Consider the following 19,067-nt stretch of genomic DNA (forward strand, 5'->3'; position numbering starts at 1 on the left):
GTGGACAAACACTGTTTCGAAGGCAGAGCCCACAGGACCTGCTGTCAGTGGATGTGGAGGGGGTGATGGAAAAGTTAAATCGAGGGCGACCCTTGCACGCTGGGCTGGACATTTGGGTGACTGACAGATTCATTTTCTAAGAGGGCAGAGTACTGGGGAGAAGCAAGTTTCTTTGCTGGCCAGAGGGAGGCATAAAATTCTCTCCAACCCCCTTAGGTTTGAGATGCCTGGTGGAAAACCCAAGTGGAAACGTCAAGGGGGCCATCGGAGGTGAGTGGGAACCAGATCGGCGCGTTCTTGGGGCAGAAAGGAGGCCGCTGTGGCCGGAACCCATCAGGGAGGAGGTGAGCGGGGGCGGAGAGGTGGGCCAGGGCAGGTCAGGCCACAACAAGGAGGGCGGCTTTCCCCGGGTCGGGGGCAGGAAGTTCTGACTCAGCCACTAACCGCTTGTGAAACCCAGACCCGGGGGAAAGTTATCGCCCTTTTAATGGCTTCTGCGCCGGCCAAGGTCACGCTTCGTCTTCACACCGTCGCGGCGGGGGCGGCCTCATTCTCACCCCGACTGCGGAGCAGGAAGCCGCCGAGGACGGGGCGAGGACCACCCTGGGTCCACGGGGCGTGTGTGGGCCGCCACTGGGCTGGAACCGTCTGGGTACGGAGCATCAACCATCTCTCCGGTTTCTTCCCTCTCCTCCTTCATCCCGTTTCTGAGATGGGGAAACTGAGGCCAGATACCGTGTGCCACCTTCACACAGGCAGAGCAGGGCACCCCGGCCGCGCTCCCCTCGGACCCGGCGGCCCGCTGGCGTCCGGATCCCGCCCCAACCTGGGACCCTAACGGTTCTCGTTGGGTTCGGAAGGCGGTGCAACGCGACCCGGGGTCCAGGAGACGCACCACGCTGCCCTGATTGGCGGACACCCCTGGCCCGCCCCTCCTCCTCGCCCGCCCGCCCGCCCGCCCGCCGCTCCTGCGGGTCCGGACGCCCCATTTCCCCAGCGCCGCCAGCGCCCAGCCTCCTCCGGTCTCCACGGCGACGCCGCGCTGGCTCCTCCTTCTCCCTGCCTAGGCCCACCGACTCCCTGTCAGCACGTCTGCGCATGCTCGGAGCCCGCGCGCGGGCCAATCGGAAGCCCCCTCATGCATTCTGGGAAATGTAGTTCAAAACCGGGCGCCCAGAGAGGCCATGTTTACGAGGGCCAATAGACCGCGGGCGGCGCTCGATGCATCTTGGGAAATGTAGTTCTGGCGCTGGCAGAGCCACTTGGAGACAGGCGTGTGTGGGTCGCCACGGCAAGGGCCAATGGGAAGCGGCCTTTGCCGCGATGCTTCCCGGGAAATGTAGTTCTGTTTGAAGCCGGCGGGGTGTGAAGGGAGCTTTGTTGGCCAGTGCAGGCGACTCTGTCTCTCAGTGTTGGGGGGAGGGGGACGGATGAGTTTGGCGCAAAGCCTGCCGGGGCATGGAGTCCCGGTGAGCTTTGTGCGCATGTGCGAGGAGGTGAGGGGCTTGGGGGGCCTCGCCTGGGTGAGTGAGGTGAGCAAGGAGGGGATAGGAGGGGGAATTGGAGGGGGGCGATTGGACGAGCCTTGGGGAGGGGGTACTGGAGGCCAGAGGAGGGAGGGATGGAAGAGTTGGGGGAGGGGATGAGAAGGGGGCCGGGGTGAAGGGGGAGGGCGGGGAGGGGGATGGTAGAGCGAACGGGAGGGGGAGGGGGAGGGAAGGGGGAGGGAGCTGTGGATCCTCCAGGTGGGGAAGGTGAAAGCGAGTTGGAAACTGAGGGAGGGGACTGAGGGAGGTCCCGGGGAGGGGAAGGGGGAGGGGATTCCAGCAGGGGGAGGGGCTGGGCCCTGCGAGGAGTCTGGGGGCGCCCGGACTGACCCCGTCGGAAAGGTTTGCTTGCGGGAAGGGATTTTGGGGGAATGTCCTCGTCATGACGTATATGGGGTGCAGGTAGTTCATCCTGTGCGCCGTTTTTACGAGTACGGCCGCACTTTTACGGAGTTGTGAGATTCCTGAGAATAAGATTAATTGCCTTGTTTTCTTTTTTCCTTTTCATGGAGAGTACCCACCTCATTAGTTTGTTGCAAGGGATTAAACTCGTTAATGGGCGTACAGTGCTTTGAGGCTGTGTCTGCTGTGATCCTCGTCTGAAGCCGCCCCCCTCCCCACCTCTACCCCAGTCAGCCTCGAATACCCTCCTTTCTTTCCTGTTTTAACGCCTGTTCCAATTCGTGGTTAGGTTTCAGTGCGTGTGTTTGTTTTGTTAATAGCGGTTTCCTCAGAACCTCACAAAGTAACAAAGGTTTAAACGCTAACCCTGGTTGAGGGCTTGCTAAGTGCCCTCAGCATCTTTGTTTTCCTTCTATCTTGAATTCTTACGACGACTCGGCTTCGCATGATTTTCTCCCCCATTTGACTGCCCAGGAATGGAGATTAAGTGTGTAAAAGATGCTGTTGTACCTTGTCCAAGGACAAATAGCTGGTAGGTGGCAGAGCTGGGATTTGCTCCAGAGCCCTTGTGTGCTGAGTAAATATTTGTCCCGTGGACCAGTGGCTCTCAAGCAGGGGCGATTTTGCCCCCCGGGGGACCTGTGGCATTATCTGGAGACATTTTTGGTTGTCACAGTTGGGGAGATACTTCTGGCATCGGATGAAAAAAGGCCAAGGATGCTGCTACATATCTTCCATTGCGTAGGACGGCAGCCACTACGTAGAATTATCCAGTCTGAGATATCACTAGTGCCAGGTTAGGAAACCTTGGAATAGACAGGCAGGCCTCCCTTGAGCGCTTACTCCGTGCCGGGCCACTTCTGATTCATGCTCCCAGCAACCCCTTGTAGGGAAGGAACTATTATTACTAGTTCTGTATTTCTGGTGTAGAAATTCAGCTCAGAGAGGGCAAGTCACGTGTCCAAGGTCACATGGCAGATAAATAGCAGAGCTGAAAGTTGAAGCCAGGCAGCCAAGCTCCAGAGCCCATCTCTTAACCATTTAATTAATCCAGCACACACGCGTGGGTGCTGGGTGGAATCAGCATGGGCTCTGGAGTGAGGAAAGTTCTGGGTTCAAATCCCGCCTCTGTCACTCTGAGTGTCCGTTTCTCCTTCTCTTCAGGGGGACCCATCTCCCCAAATCACAGGGCCATTGGGAGCGTTGGGTAGGGTCATGTCAGACAGATGTCACTCAGTGGCTGTTTCCTGAGGCCCCCCAGGGTGCCTGATTGGCAGGACGATGCTGCATGGACACGGACAGACGGACACAGACAGGGGGAGGAGTGTTACAGGTGCTTCCGAGGAGGTAGCACAGGACACTGTCAGCCACAGGAGGCACTGGACCCTCACTGGATGAGAGCACTGGTTTACACAGTGCGATGACCTTACTATCACTCACTGTGTGCTTTCTCAGGGGCAGACCCTGGGCTAGGTGACCCCAGGACCCAGAGATGAACGCTACCGGACCTGCCCCGAGGGGCTCACTGTGGACAGCCGGGAAGACGGGTACCTGTGGTCCTCCCTGACACTGCAGGCCCTTCAGCTTGATGCCTGGAGCCATGGTCCCTCCGATTCCACTCCTGTCCCAGAGGGATTTTTCTCATGGCAGAGTTTGGTTCTGTGCATCTTTCGAGACTCGACTGTGGCCCCAGTCTTCTGGGAAGCCTTCCTTGTCGCTCCCAGGCTACTGGGTCCTTAGATGGAGGGATGGGAGGGTGGAGGTGGTGCTGCAGACTGGCTCCGGAGCCAGGCAGGCGCAGGTGTGAATTCAGGCTCTGCCACTCTGCCGGGTGACTGGGCAAGACGCCTTCACCTTCACCTTCTCCATCTGCAAAATGGGGGCAGTAATATCTGATCTCATAGGACTGATCGTCCTGTCAGTTTCCTTTGCGTGCCCCGCAGCGTGCTCAGCTCTGTATGTGGTCTCTTGCTCTTGTGAGGTTTCAGGTCTTGTGAGGGAAGAGGCACAGATCTCGTTAAATGTTAAAAGAAGATTAACGAGTGCCGTGATAGCAGCTGCAGGCACTGGTGTGTGGATCCTGCGTTACTTGGATGATTTGGGGAGGCTCTCCCAGGAGGTAAGAATTGCATCTGGGCGTCAATGATGAGAAGGGGCCAGCTGAGTGAAGACGGGGAGGGAGAGAGTGGCAGGTATAAAGGCCCTGCGGTAGGACGAGCCCTAAGTCTGAGAGGATCAACAGGAGCCAGTGTGGTTGGAATACGGGAGCCCAGGAGAGAAGGGTGAGAGTCGAGAGGTAGGTAGGTGTGGACCCGGCTGGAGTGAGGGGCCTGGGTTTTTGTTTTGAGTCTCACGGGAAGCAGGCGGAGGACTTAGAAAGGCAAGTGACATAATGTGATTTACACTGAGAAAAAAATCGCTCTGATTGCTGGGGGTGATCTGACTCTAGGGTGGCAGACGTGGGGGCAGGGGGACGCTGCGGGGGCTTGTGGCAGCTGTCCCAGGAGCGAGATGATGTGTGTGGTTAAGGGCGCATCGTGATCAGGAGCCGGGCTGTGTACTCAGGCCGTCCAAGAGACTGGGTCAGCTCTGTCACTCAGCCTGCCGCGGAACTGGGTTGGCCCTACCTGCAGGCCTACCAGGAAGACACTGCTGTCTGCAGGGCGCTCGCTTGGGCCACGCACAGTGCCCAGTGAACTATTCCCCATGTCATCATTACACCTTCACGGGTGGCTGTGAAGGTGACAGAGTCAGTGTGGCACTGTCCGTTCGAGGTGCTCTTGGCTGCAAGTGACAGCAGCCCAGCTGACTGGGCTTCTTGGCTTTTCTGTGACAAGAAGCAGGGAGTTCGAGTTTCCTGGGACGAGTTCAGCCAACGTCGTGGGCAGAGCCCGAGTGTGTGTCTCTTCCGTTTTCCTCTCGCTGTCACAGCGTGGCTGGGGCATCAGGCCATCATCTCCACCCCCAGGGAAGAGCCCAGGCGGAGGCGCCGGGGGAGCGTCTCTCGTGTTCGGAGAAACGTCGTCCAGACGCGGACTCCTCTCAGTCTGGTTGGGCAGGCTGAGCGCGTCCATCCCCCAGTGGCCCGGGAGCCACCCTTGGTGGTTACGACCAGGCCGAGCTGCTGTAACAGAGACCCCGGGATCCAGTGGCTCAGATAAGATGGAAGAGCTTACTGTTTGCTCACGTGACGGTCCAGAGGCCTTCTAGGATGCATCAGTGCTGTGCCCCACGGGGTCCTCCTGGGTCCCTCCTGTCTTGGTCTTCCACTGTCCTTTAGGTCAGGGGTCAGCAAATGTTTTCTGGAAAGAATCAGAAAGTAGAGATCCCTGGCCGTGGGCGCAGCCTCGCAGGCTGTCCTATGTGTGCCGTTGGAGGTCAGAAGCAGCCATGGACGGTGCAGAGCAGACAGCTTGGCCAGGCGTCAGTGAAACCTCACTGAGAAGACAGGCTGCAGGCCAGGGGTTCTCAAAGGTGTGCACCCAGAGCACTTTATATTGCTAAAAACCCGTTGAAGGCCCCAAACCACTTTTGTGTATGGGCCTTCTAGCCATGCATATATATTATTGCTAGAAACTAAAGCCAAGAAAATTTCAAAGTACTAATGCATTTAGAATTAGCAGCAATCAGCTCTTCATATGTTAACGTAAATAACATTTTTTTAATGTGAGAAATAACCATGTTTTCCAAAATGGAAAATTGTGCATCTTGTTTCTGCACACCTCTTTAATGTCTGACTTGAAAGAAGACTGCTCGGTTCTCATATCTGCTTCTGCGTTCAGCCTGGGGCCAGGTGGCCTCCGGGGGACCCCACTGTACGGCCAGGCGAGCATGAGAGAAGAGGAAGTCATGTCTTCGTGTATGAGGAAGACAGTACTGACCTCGTAGTACACCCCAGAAGGATCTTGGGGGTCCCCAGACCACCTCAGACGGTGGTTCTAGACCAGGGTTTATTTGGGTCTGGGTCACTCTTTGCCGTGGGGCCGTTCTGTGCCCTGTGGGACCTTTAGCAGTGTCCCTGGCCTCCACCCACTGGATGACAGCAGCCCTGCTCCCCCCGCCCCATCCAACAATCAAAGATGTCCCCAGACTTTTCCACGGCTTCCTGGTTGAGAACCACTATTCTGGGCTCTTGTGTCAGGGTCATAACTGAAGCCACTGCCACATCTGTGTTCCCTCCTTCAGGGAGGTGGAAGAGGAAGTGGGGGACACCAGCTGTCCCCAGGGCGGGGGTACTACAAAAAGGAGAATGGAGAAAGGACATGGGGACATGGCCACACTGCCCAGATGTGACTGGGGCCCTTTAGAGTCTCAGTCGACTTGAGCCGCCACAGCCTGGGCGGCTCAGCAACGCACAGTTTCCCACAGTTCCGGAGGTGGAAGTCCAAGATGAAGGTGCCGGCAGGGTCGGTTTGTGGAGAGACCTCTTCTTGGCTTGCAGACCGCTGCCTTCTCGCTGTGTGCTCACATGGCAGAGACAGTGCTTCCTCTTCTTGTAAGGCCACCAGTCCTGACAGATTTGGATCCAACCTTATGACCTCATTTAGTTTCAGTCACCTCCTAACAGCCCCGTTTCCAAATCCAGTCCCGCTGGGGTTAGAGCTTCAGTGTGTGAATTTGGGGGATGCAGTTCAGTCCACAGCAGTTAGCAAGGAAGACCGGGGGGTGGCTTTTGAGAGTGTCTGTGGGGGACGCAGCGTCTGGTGCGCAGACGGGGCAGAGCGGTTGTGATAACGATGCTGCTGCTGACAGCCGACATCTTGTGAGCACTTGCCGCGGGCCAGGCCCTGTTCTAAAACCCGTGTGTGTGTTCTCCTGTTTAATCTCACAACGAAGCTGTGGGAGGAGACTGAGGTACAGCGGTGCCCAGGGTTACCCCCAGGGAGGGACAGAGGCAGGATTTGGACCCGGTCCATCCCAGCAGGGGCTCAGAATCCCCTCGCTTTGACGCCTGTTGTATGCGGGCACCCAGTGCAGCACCTCACAGGCGCTATCTCAGCAGCCCCCCCCCAACACAAGGCGGCCAGCGCTTCCTCTTAGAGGCGGGGCGCTGAGGCACGGAGTGAGGACATCACCTACTCCAGGTCACTCTGCTCCTCAGTGGGGTCGCTGCTCTCTGGTTCCAGACCCCGGGTCCCTGCTTGCATCCCTTCCCGGTGGGAGGGGTGGGTCCCGGAAGGACAGAGCCAAGCTCTCACCATGCTCAACTTCCCTCCCCCCAGGTGCTGCTGTCCCACCAGGGCTCGCAGGCCCCCATGGAGGTCCCGTGCCCCCCGCAGCAGGCCCCGGCACCTCTGCCCGTGAAGCAGGAGCGCCGGGCCGAGGGCCTGGCCCTGGACTCGCCGTGGCACCGCTTCCGCCGCTTCCACCTCGGCGACGCGCCGGGCCCCCGCGAGGCGCTCGGCCTGCTGCGTGCGCTCTGCCGGGACTGGCTGCGGCCCGAGGTGCACACGAAGGAGCAGATGCTGGAGCTGCTGGTGCTGGAGCAGTTCCTGAGCGCCTTCCCCGCCGACATCCAGGCCTGGGTGTGCAGCCGGGGGCCCCAGAGCGGCGAGGAGGCCGTGGCCCTGCTGGAGGAGCTCTGGGTGAGCCCGGGGCGGGTGAGGGGCCCACACGCACGCCTTCCCTGCGCGTGGTCCCTGTGTGTGATCCCTCCACCTGGTCCCTGTGTGTGATTTCCCGCGTGGTCTCTGTGTGTGATTCCTCTGCGTGGTCCCTGTGTGTCATTCCCTGCGTGGTCCCTGTGTGTGATCCGTCTGCGTGGTCCCTGCATGTGATTCCCTCTGCCTGGTCCCTGTGTGTGATCCCTCCAAGCCATTGGAGACGGGCCTGCCTTGCACCTGCTCTCCAGAGGGTCGCTGGCCCTGAGCTCATGGGAATGATGCCCCACATGTAAGCAGACAGATGAAACTGGGACCACGATCCTGAGAAGAAGCCGCGATCGAGAGTGGGGTGCTTTAGGGCAGAGGGAGAGCCGCACAGCAGGACAGTACACGGGACGCCCTCCTTTCTGACACTCGTTGCAGGTTTGGGGTCCCCCAGACCTCCCTCAGGTTTGACGGTTCAGTCCAAGGACTCAAGAATCAGTGGAAGCTGCCGTGCTCGGGTTGTGGTTTGTCACAGTCAGACACAGATGCTTCTGTCAGGCAGGACATGCCAAAGGCTGCAGGGTCACAGCCCGGAGTCGAGGGCCGGCGTCTCTTAGGTGAGGTTACATTGTTTACACCAGGGATCAGCCAACTGCGGCCTGTGAGCCGAGCCCAGCCCACCCCGTTTCTGTGGAGCTGACAGAGCTTACAGGGTGCACGGCCACGTCCACTCATTTATGCATCGCCTGTGGCCACTCTCACCGCAGGGCAGAGCTGAGCAGTCAGATGCAGACCACGTGGCCCGCAGAGCCGAAAACCTTTTGTTTCTGGCCCTTTCCGGCAATAGCCTGCTGACCCCTGTTGAGAGCAGCACTGTCCACGAGAAATACACTGTGAGCCGCATCTGTAATCCTAAACGTTCAAGTAGTGAGAAAAGGTAAAAAGAAACAGGTGGTTTAATTTTAATACCTGACCTTATTGAACTCAGTATATCCAAGGGGTGACCATTTCCACCCGCGGCACTTGTCACGTTTCGAGTGCTCAGTACCCTCACGTGGCTGAGTAATGAGCGGCGGCTAGCCATGCAGAGACCTGGGAGAAGAGTGATCCGCCACAGAAGCAGCCAGTGCAAAGGCCCCGGGGTGGCTGGAGAGGCTAGTGAACGAGGCGGGTGTGTAAGTGACATGAGGTCAGAGGCAGGCAGACGATGGGGGTCAGGTGTCAGAAAGAATGACAACATATTCACCATGAATGCCTGTGATCACCTGCCAGGTGCTGGAGCGTAGCCGTGGAGGAGGCAGGGTCCCGTGAGGCAGAGAGCAGACCCTCAGTCCCCTCCAGCGGGGCACCCGCCCTTCCTCCGATGGGACACTTACTGTGGAGGTGACTGGCGGCATCCACACTGCCCAGTCCAGGGGTCTCGTTTGTCTCTCTTCTCGCCTAGCTTGCCCACCTCCCACCCCATCTCCCCTAAAACACGCCTCTCTCTCACTTGCTGGGACGCGGCTCGCCCTCGATTTCCTCCCCTCACGGCCACCTCTTCCCACACCCCGCTCCTCAGAACCTCCCCGGGGCAGTGTTTCCCGGAGTTGGTTCTGAGTTTCCTCTCGCTCCTGTCACAAGTCACCACAAACTCAGTGCCTTGAGAACAACACAGGTTTATTCTCTTAGAGTTCTGGAGGTCAGGGGTCCGAAACGGGTTTCCCTGGGCTGAACCCGAGGTGTCAACACAGCAGGGCTGGCTCCTCCTGGAGGCTCCAGAGGAGGATCTATTCCCTGCCTTTTCCAGCTTCTAGAGGCATCTGCATCCCTTGGCTCGTGGCCCCTTCCCCCGTCTTGAAAGCATGTCACTCTGATCTCTGCTTCCGTGATCACGTGCCCTCCTATGACTTTGATCCTTTTATTTCTGTCTTTTGCTTCGAAGGACCCTCGTGATGATGCTGGGCCCATCTGGGTGATCTAGGGTCATGTCCGCACACCAGGATCCTTAATTTATTGCATCTGCAAAGTCCCGTGCCTTTACCCTGTGAGGTCACCCAGTCACAAGTTTCGGGGATCAGGACGTGGACATCTTGGGGGCAGTTGTTCTGTCTCCCACCGGGCAGGAGGACGCGGGACGAACGGGAGGCAGTGTGGGGACTCAGCGTTAGGCTCAGCATGGAGCCGGCTGGTCCCTGTGCGTTCTCTGCCCGCCTCAGGAGACGCTCTCGCCCCGTGCTGGGCTGCCTTCGTCACCTCTGTCACCTTTGCTTGTGTCTCTGTTTAGTAAGAGCAGGCCTGGGGCTCGGACCTTCCAGGGGGTCAGTAGACACTGTTTTGTATAACTGTTGAATTTCCCGTGGCCTCTCTGTGTAAGACTGTTTTTCCGTTTCTGATAATGATATAAAACTATTTTAAGTAAAAGTAGAAAAGAGTAATAATAACCTGAGTGCCATGCCACTGAGCTCAGAGGGTGGTGGTGTACACAGAAGCTGCCCTCTGCGAAAGGCCATTTCCGTGAGGGTGTCTCTGGGTCCTCGCCTGTCCCCAACCGAGCCGTCCCTGACACGGCGAGGAAGGAGAGAGACAAGGACAGCCAAGTGCATGCACGTGCTGCATGGGTGTGAGGCAGTGTTCGTGACTCCACTGCGTGTGAGAACACGTGGGAGCTTTGAAAAACGCCGGTGGTGCCAGGACCTACACTTGGGTTCTGAGTCCGTCCTCATGGGTGGGAGGGGACTTGGCTTCACTATTTTTTTGAACCTTTTTACTGGATGTACAGCTCTTTGTGTTTTTTGTGTTTTTCTTTTAGATTGGCACCTGAGCTAACATCTGTTGCCAATCTTCTTTTTTTCTCTTCTCTTCTTCCCAAAACCCCCCGGTACGTGGTTGTATATTCTAGGTGTGAGTGCCTCTGGTTGTGGCATGTGGGACGCCGCCTCAACATGGCCTGATGAGTGGTGCCATATCCACACCCAGGATCCGAACTAGCGAAACCCTGGGCCGCCGAAGTGGAGCACATGAACATAACCACTTGGCCATGGGGTGGCCCCATCTTTGTGTTTTTAACATGACAGATTCTTGTGACCACTGCCACAGTCAGGATAGGGAACTGTGCCATCACCGCAAAGCACTCCCTCGAGTCGCCCCTTCACAGTCACCCCCTCATAGTCACCCCACGCCAGTGACCTGCGCGGTTTCCCCTCACGACAGTCTCATCTCCAGGGAATGTGGTCCATGGACTCAGGGTGCAGCCTTCGAGACCAGCTCTTTCGCTCAGCATGGTGCTTTTGAGAGTCACCCGTGTGGCCTCATGCGTCCGTAGTCGGTTCCTTTTTACTGCCAGAGAATGCGCGGCCTGGGTGTGGCATGAGTTGTTTCTCCCTCCCCCATGAAGGCCCCACGTGGTCTCCAGCGTCGCGTGACTGTGAACGCAGCTGCTGACTCTCTGGGCAGAGGCGCCTGTGTGCGTGTGGCTCTCATTTATCCAGGGTGAGCGCCCAGCAGCAGGCGGGTGGCCGGCTTCCACGGCAGGTGCATTTAATTCATGAGGAACTGCTGAACCGCTTTCCCAGGAGGCTGTGCCTCTTGGCGACCCCAGCAGCAATGTGCGAGTCTCCGTGATTCTGAGGACTCTTCTCAGCGCCTTGGCTTCCGGGGCTGAGAGAATCCCTTCCTGGCCAAGTTGGCCGTGTAGAATTTATTACTTTTCCACCATCTGTCTAGCGCTGACTAGAACGTGGACTCTTGTGGGCAGGGACCTTGTCTTTCTTGTCACTGAGGTGTCCCTGGTGCTTAGGATCATGCCTGGCACAGAGTAGGTGCTCATTAAGGAGCAGGTGCACAGCCCTCCCCAGGCCTCCCTTGTCCTGCCCCAAAGGAGAATGGTTGCAGGGGCGAGGGCAGGCGTGGTCGCCTCCCTCACCTCTGCCGAGGGAGCACCTGGCCTGTTCTGCAGGTGAGGGAGGAGGCGCAGGGAGGTGGACCACCCTGGCTGTGGTCACCGGGCGCCCGGTTCCCGCCACAGTAACCCGGGGTGGGGGGCGGCGTCTGCCAGCCCAGGACACCCAAAGAATGGCTGCTGGGCGGGCGGGAGTAGCGAGGTGGGGAGAGCCCACCTGGTCAGCGCAGTGGGAAAGGCCGGGCAGTCTGTGTCTCAGGATCGGAATTTGGGGGTCCGGGGGCTCCAGGCAGCCGGCTTCGGGAACGTGACAGCCACGTTGGTGGACAAGGCAGGGGCTCGGACGTGTGGCGGCACAGAGGCTTGCGGTTGTCCAGGGCAGGTGACAGGCAGTGTGGTGGCTCCAGCTGGAGGCCAGGAGGCTGAGAGGTCAGCAGGAGTCGGGTCAGAAAGACCTCGAATCTACAGAGAAAACAGTCCCACCTCCTCATGTGGCTGGGAGGCCTGTGCGAGGTGGCCCCGCCAGCCCTCCTGCCCTCGCGGCCTCCACCCTGGCCTCCACCCCGGCCTCCAGCGCCTCCCTGATGGCTAAGCTTTTCCTAGACACACCTCACGTAATCTCGCCTCTCCCTTCATCTCTTCACTAATCCGTTCAAGCAGATGTGAGCGATGCTAGACCCCGACATCCCCTGTCGCAGCTCCCTGAGGCAACCGTGCAGCTGCTCGTCGGGAGCGTGGCCCCGGCTGAGGGGTGGGCCCCGTGTGCTGTCGCACAGCACCCAGCGGACAGCTGAGAGGCACGGGGTCAGGCTCTGTCGAAGACGCGAGTGGGCTCCAGGACCAAGCTCCAACTTGAGCCCGTGGGCCTGAGCTGCCGTGGATGGGCACTGCTGTGTACCAGCCCCCAGACCACCCTCACGTTGACACCAGCTGCAGGTTCTGGGGTCCCCAGGAGCCCCCTCGGGTTCAGCAGTTCACGAGAAGGACTGAGAACTCGCTGAGAGCTGCACGCGTGCGGCCAGCGCTGAGCACTGCTGCCGAGGGAGGCTCCTAAGCCTGGCGTGCAGGGTTTTCATCAAGGTTGGCTGCATAGACAGCTGGCTGCCCGTGGCTGACCTTAATCTCCCGTCCCTCTGGAGGTCGAGCTGATGCTGCATGCCCGAAAGGGCCCCCGTGAATCCCAGCGCGGCACATCTGGATGGCCCCAGGTCCCCGTGGGAGCAGAGACACTCTTACCGGGCAGGACATTACGGAGGCATGAAGGTTACCCCCCGCCCAGGAGCTGGACGCAAGGGCCCAACCTCACTTTGGGCAAGGCTGACCCTTTACTGCACAAAATGCAGCATCTCCTCCAGTCTCCACACGGTGCTGAGGGGTTGGTACGGGGTACGGTTATCCTTTCTACTTCTCAGGTGAAGATACTGAGGCTCAGAGAAGTCAAGCAACTGACCCAAGGTCACACAGCTCGTTGCGGGGCAGCAGAGGGATTAGAATCCATGTACTGTGGCTCGAAATTGCTGCTTCTAATCCCTGAGCCTCAGCCACCTAGCCCACAGCCCGCTCCCAGCCCCGTGGCTGCTCTGCTCCGTATCTTCCTGTGGGTGGTGCCGGGTCCAGCGTCCTGTGTCTGTGACCCCGAACCAGAGTGCCCATAGGGTCCCCCAGGGGGTGAAGGTTCTCAGGCTTTTGTGTGCCCTGGGATCGCTGGAGGACCACCGGCAGTGCCACTTCCTGGGCTCCAAGACCGGGCATGCTGACCAGGTGCAGCTGAGGCTGGGGATGGCAGGCACCGGGCAGGCATCCTGCTCCCGCCACGCCTGCACCTGGCCAGCCTCCCCCAGGGTCCTGGGAGCCACTGAGGGCCAAGGAGTCGGGGAGTTCTCACGCTGCCTGCTTAGTGTCCACCGGCCCGAGTGAGGACTCAGGTGAGGCTGGGTGCGCCAGCCCCCTCCGAACTACACCAGATTGGAAGTGACTTGCTTGGTGTCACACCAGCAGGTCTGTGGGGCAGGCACCCAGGGACCTGGTTGGCCTCATGCCAGACCCCTTCCCCACGCCTCGGCTCTCCCATATCCTGATCCTCCTCTTCAGGAAACCTTTCCTGATGGATCTAAGCGAAGCCAGACTGTTTGGCCCTTTCGTGCCCCATCCGTTCATTCGCTCAGCATCTGCCGTAAGAGGGACCAGGAATGGAACCTCTTCCACGGTGATGGGAGTGCACAGTGGCGCAGCTGTGGTGGAAAACAGCCTGCAGTTCCCCAGTAGCTTAAATAGGGTGATATGTGAGCCCACAGTTCACTCCTGAGTGTCCACCCTAGAGAGACGAAAACAACGTCCACACGAAGTTCGTGCGTGGTGCGGTCTGAGGACAGCAGGGCGGCAGCGTTCAGAATGGCCCAAAAGGGGAGACACCCCACACGTCCCCCAGTTGGGGAGTGGATAAACAAAATGTGTGATGTTCATATAAGGGAATATTACTCGGCCATAAAAAGAATGCAGTGCTAACACACACTACAGCTGGGATGAACATCGGAAACATCGTGGGGGAAAAAGTGAAAGAACCCAGTCAGGACCATGTATTGCATGATCCCATTTATATGAAGCTTCTGGAATGGGCAAATCCATAGAGACAGAAGGTACATTGGTGGTTCCCAGGGGAGTGACTGCTGAGGGGCTCGAGATTTGGGAGGGATGAAATATTCTAAAATTGATGGTGGTGATGGTTGCACAACTCTGAATATACTGAAAACCGATGAATTGTATTTCAGGTGCGTGAATTCTGTAGCACGTGAATCACATCTCAATAAAGCTGTTAAAAAGTGCAGTGGGACAGACACCAGGATAGGGGTGGCAGAGATGGGGGCTCGGTCAGTTCCTGAAGGACGTGGAGGGAGACGGGGTGAAGGGAATGGGAGAGGGGGTTCCAGGGAGAGGGGATAGCGTGTGCAAGAGAGTGGAGGTTGGAGAGAGCCTGGCATGCCCAGGACACCATAAGCTGATTACTGTTCCAGGCAGGTACCTAGCTAGAGGTGGGGCTGGAGAGGGTGGCAGGGGCCAGGGCACGCTGGGCCTTGTGGGCTGCAGCAGAAGCAAGCAGGGGACAGTGCCTGTGCCACACACCACAGCGCCCTGAGCTGCAGGAGTGATCAGGAATCAGTTCACTGCCAGGGTGGAAAGGTGACCATGCAGTGTCCATCCTGCCCCTGCCAGACAGTGGGCATTTATAGATCCCAAGCACTGCACTCTTATGGAAGGCTCCGGAAGCTCCCTGCTGAGTCCTCTCACCAACCGACAGAATTTTAGGCATGGCTAATTTTCACCCTGATGGTTACTTTAGTCCAAAAGCATCTGAAACAAGTGAAATGTGAGAAAAGGGTTTAGATGCATGTTACTCATGAGTCAGGTCTCCTCCATCGGCTCCAGAAGAATTCTGATCTTTTCCTCGAGGACGTGGCCTTGAGGAACAGTGACAATAGTGTAAGGAACCGAAAACTTTAGCCTTCGTTATTCCTGGCTGGCGCCGTCCTGTTCAGAAGCTGTCCACCGCTTGAGCCGGGGAAGAGTTCCACTCTGAACCTACTTAAATTTTTTCTGAGTTAAAAGTCGCTTATGTGTTTTTCCTCTGCATTTTGTCAAGGAGTTTGCAAGGGGCAGTAAGAAACTAAAGTAAAATTTAAAGCAGGCATATCAGTTATCTATTGTGCATAACAAATGACCCCAGACTTAATTAAAACAGTAAAACATCATCTCATGCAGTTTCTGTGGGTCAGGAATTTGGGGCGGATCTGGCAGTGAAGATGTTGGCCGGGGCTGTGGTCACCTGAAGGCTGGCCTGGGGCTGGAGGAGCTCCCTCACATGGTGGTGGGCAGGAGACCTAGCTCCTCACCCCGTGGGCCTCGCCGTGGGTGGTTGAGCGTCCTCCAGCAGGACAGGCGGTGTCCCCCAGAGCAAGCGGTAGCACTTGGACTGGCTGAAGGTGGTGGGGACAGAGGTGGAAAAATAGAGGCTCTCGCCCAGGTGTCTCAATTTGGAATGTGGTGTCTCTCATTTCAGGGACCAGCCATGAGGGCCCCTCGGGATGCGACAGAAGGCTCTGGGGTCAGCGCTGGAAAGGAAGACAGTGGGATGGTTCCCTTAGGTGAGCAGCTCACCCCCTTTCCCGCACCGCTCTCCTCTCCTTACCCAAAGGGGGTCCCCCTCCTGCCCGTCCTTCATTTGTTCAGTGACCGACCCTGGCGTCCCTCCTGTGTGTCAGGCCCTGTGCTGGGCACCAGGGCTGGAGATGGCTCAGACATTCCCCTGCCCTGGAGGGCACAGCGAGTGGGGGTCAGACAGGACAGCCAGCCCGCAGTGAGCATCCCAGCCGCTGGTGTGTGCCAGGTCTCTGAAATCCCACGGCAGCCCTTTGAGATATGCGCCATTGTCATGGCCTTAGCCCTGCCCTCGCTGCGCTGTGAGGCCGAGATGACATGCTCCACACGTGCCAGGCACCCAGGCAGAGAGCAACAGGTGTTAGCCGTTGCTATTCTTATTAGGCCTGTCCTAGTGCGAAACAAAACCAAAGGTTGCTTATCTCCCTGTAGTTCCATAGGGCAGTTTGAAGACCTGGGAAAAGGAGATACGTGCTTCATCTCTCCAGCCAGCTTACCCATCCCCACTCCCCCACCCACCCGTTGGTCTGCCTGGGTGCCCACTCAGGTACCTGCGCCCTGGTACATCATACAGTCAACGTGTCCACCCCCCCACCACTCACCCATCAGTCTGCCCTCCTGCGCATCCATTCAGGGGACTCCCCCATACGCTCTCCCCCACCCACCATCCATCCAGCCATCCCTCCTACATCTATTTATTGGGCACTTACTGTGCACCAGGGACTGTGCTGTACCGGGGACACAGGGACGAAGAAGGTGGCCACGGTCAACCCTCTTCCCATCCCAACGGTTTCCTGGCGTTAACTGTCCCTAGGCCCGCCCCGGCACTGCCCTTCCTAACCATCGCACCCCCGGCACCCCGCCGCCCCGCCTTGCGCGGAGCCTCCGGCCGCCCTGACTCTGCGTCTTTGCCCGGCAGGAGATGCGGCCACGCGGGCTGAGGAGCTGGCGACGGGGGACGCCCAGGCCGCGCGTCCCTACAAGCAGGAGCCGGGCAGCCCCCCGCCCGCGCCGCCCGCGCCCGGCCCGCCCGCCTTCCTGGCGGCCCCGGGCGCCGCGTCCTGCCCCGAGTGCGGCAAGGCCTCGCTGAAGCCGGCGCACCTGCTGCGCCACCGGCAGAGCCACTCGGGCGAGAAGCCGCACGCCTGCCCCGAGTGCGGCAAGGCTTTCCGGCGCAAGGAGCACCTGCGGCGCCACCGCGGCACGCACCCCGGCGGCCCCGGGCCAGCCCTGCGCCCGCTGCCCGCGCGCGAGAAGCCGCACGCCTGCTGCGAGTGCGGCAAGACCTTCTACTGGCGCGAGCACCTGGTGCGCCACCGCAAGACGCACTCGGGCGCGCGGCCGTTCGCCTGCTGGCAGTGCGGCAAGGGCTTCGGGCGCCGCGAGCACGTGCTGCGCCACCAGCGCATCCACGGCCGCGCGGCGGGCGGCGCTGGCGGGCCGGCGCCCACGGGCCCCGAGGGCGGGGGGACCTTCCCGCCTTGGCCGCTAGGGTAGCTGCCGCCGCCCTTGGCGGTCCAGGCCCGTCCCGCAGCCCTCCTCCAGCAGCGGCTCCTTGCCTGCCTCTCTCCATCCGCTCCTCCCCGTCTGACTTCCCCAAGTCCTAATGCTCTGTGTGCCCTGCTGACTCTTTCTGTCCAGAGCTCCCTGTCCTACTCAGACGTGAGGTGAGCTCTGTCATCCTGCCTGACCTCCCAGCCTCACCCACGCTGTAAAAGGTGTCTCCCCGTGTCCTCCCTTTCCCCCTCCCCTCCCGCTTCCCTCCTTTCCTGTCCACTCACTCCCTACCCTCAACGTGGAGAACAAGGCGGGCCAGGAGCTCAGAAGAGGAGCGAGGGCAGTAGCAGCAGGCCCGGCCCCATTGATCAAGAGGAGGCTGGAGGAAGGGGACCGGATCTTGTCCCTAGGAGACCCTTCAGGACAGACTGAGGGACAGATGGGGACGGGGGGGGGGGGATGGTTGACAGGACGGTCGGGGGCCTGGCGGTGGGCTCCTCCATCTCCCTTTCCTCCCTGCAAGCCAGGAAGGCATGAGATGGACAGAGATGCCTGCTCATGGCAAGCGCATCGGAGATGACAGTTCACCAGCATCTGCAGAGTAATAAAGTCACTGATGAGGTGTGCAGACCCGGAGTCCCAGGTTCTGTCCTAGGCGGCCGCCCTCCACAAGCTGAGCGCCTCTCGAAGAGGGCTCTGTGGGTCCCACCTCGGACCCCCTGAGTATGCGGGAGGCCTTGAGAGAATGGGCTCAGCCCTGGGGCACGGTCCCCTGCTGAGCCTAGAGATGAGGAGTCCCGTTAGGCGACAGGACGTGAGTTTTCACCCACGTCTGCACAGCACAGCAAGTGCTCACGCACGTCACCTCGTGGCCCCACCTCGTGGCCCCAGGAGCAAGTCTCCCCACTTGCATCTTACAGAGATAGGAGGAGGGACCCAGGCCAGCGCCAAACTGGCTACGTAGTCTTAGGTCACACCCCTCTCTGAGCCTCAGTTTCCACATCTGTAAAGAACGATGATGCCCATCTCCCTTGCTAAGAGTATTACTTGGGGTAGGTCACCCCATTTCATGGGGGACCCCTAGATGTCCATATCAGCAGGTCTCTTGGGTGGCCCATTTAGCCAAGAGGAATCCAGTCTCCTCCTGGGGGTGGGGTTCGAGTCTGGCGGCCATGAGTCTGGGACTGCTCAAGTGTGGGGCACTGGGTGGCTCACTGCTGAGTGCAGACCTTGGCCAGCCCCCTTTCCAAGGTGCCTCTCGCCCCTTGTTCTCAGTTCAGCACAATGTCCTGGGGTCCAGGCCCTGGTTCTTTCTTTCCAGGGCGATACTGGTGTGTCTGACCAATAAAACCCAGGCCACAGGCTGTGCCTTAGATGCAAGGAAATCTGGTAAGGCAGCTAGCTGGACTGTCCAGCATCTGTCACCAGAGGCTGACCCCACCTTCCCAGACCCATAAGGCAGGAAACTACCCAAACAGCTGAGGGAGCCTTAGGTGCCCGGCAGTCTCAGGGCAAGACAGTGACCGCCGGGGTGCCCAACAGGCCCCTGGGCCTCAGTGCCCACCTGGTGAAACAGCTGATCGCATTCCTGCTGCGAAGGGCCCATTGTTGGAAAGGAAGTGAGGGAATGAGCACAAAGTGCCTAGCCCTCCCCGGCCCAGCGTGAGCGCCCACGGGCATCTTTTGTGGCAGTGTCCTCCTTCCAGAGGTCTATGCCTCTGGAGGGTACTGCGCCCACTGTCTAGCAGAGGAAACGGGCTTGGAGCAGCCACCTCATCTGCTGCAGGCCTCAGGAGGGGATGAGGAACATGCGGGGGTGGGGGAGAGGCCAGGCTGGGGTCTGAGCATGGGGTTCTGATAATAACAGCAAAAACTGGCGCGTACCATGGGCCAGATCCTCCTTGAAGTGATTAAATCCGCCAACTCATTTAATCATCATGACCCACTGAGGCAGCACTATTGTTATCCCCGTCACACAGACCGGGAAACTCAGGCACTCAA

General features: G+C 59.1%; 1 protein-coding gene across 8 annotated transcripts; it reads left to right on the forward strand.

The window, feature by feature from the left end:
- Window positions 1–131: 131 nt before the first annotated feature.
- On the forward strand, window positions 132–17,694 carry ZNF444 (zinc finger protein 444). Of its 8 annotated transcripts, XM_070558653.1 has the most exons (6): window positions 1,498–1,532; window positions 3,405–3,496; window positions 3,938–4,068; window positions 7,172–7,534; window positions 15,472–15,556; window positions 16,489–17,694. In XM_070558653.1, the coding sequence occupies exons 2-6, from the start codon at window positions 3,442–3,444 to the stop codon at window positions 17,064–17,066; spliced, it is 1,212 nt and encodes a 403-aa protein (XP_070414754.1). In that variant the 5' UTR covers window positions 1,498–1,532; window positions 3,405–3,441; the 3' UTR covers window positions 17,067–17,694. The 8 variants fall into 8 exon arrangements, with proteins under 8 accessions (XP_070414759.1, XP_070414755.1, XP_070414758.1 ...); XM_070558657.1 differs by lacking the exon at window positions 3,405–3,496 and having other exon boundaries at window positions 1,340–1,532; XM_070558658.1 differs by lacking the exons at window positions 1,498–1,532; window positions 3,405–3,496; window positions 3,938–4,068 and adding an exon at window positions 132–270.
- The last annotated feature ends 1,373 nt before the right edge of the window (window positions 17,695–19,067 follow it).

This window comes from Equus przewalskii, chromosome 9, assembly GCF_037783145.1.
Source record: "Equus przewalskii isolate Varuska chromosome 9, EquPr2, whole genome shotgun sequence".
Taxonomy (NCBI): Eukaryota; Metazoa; Chordata; class Mammalia; order Perissodactyla; family Equidae; genus Equus; species Equus przewalskii.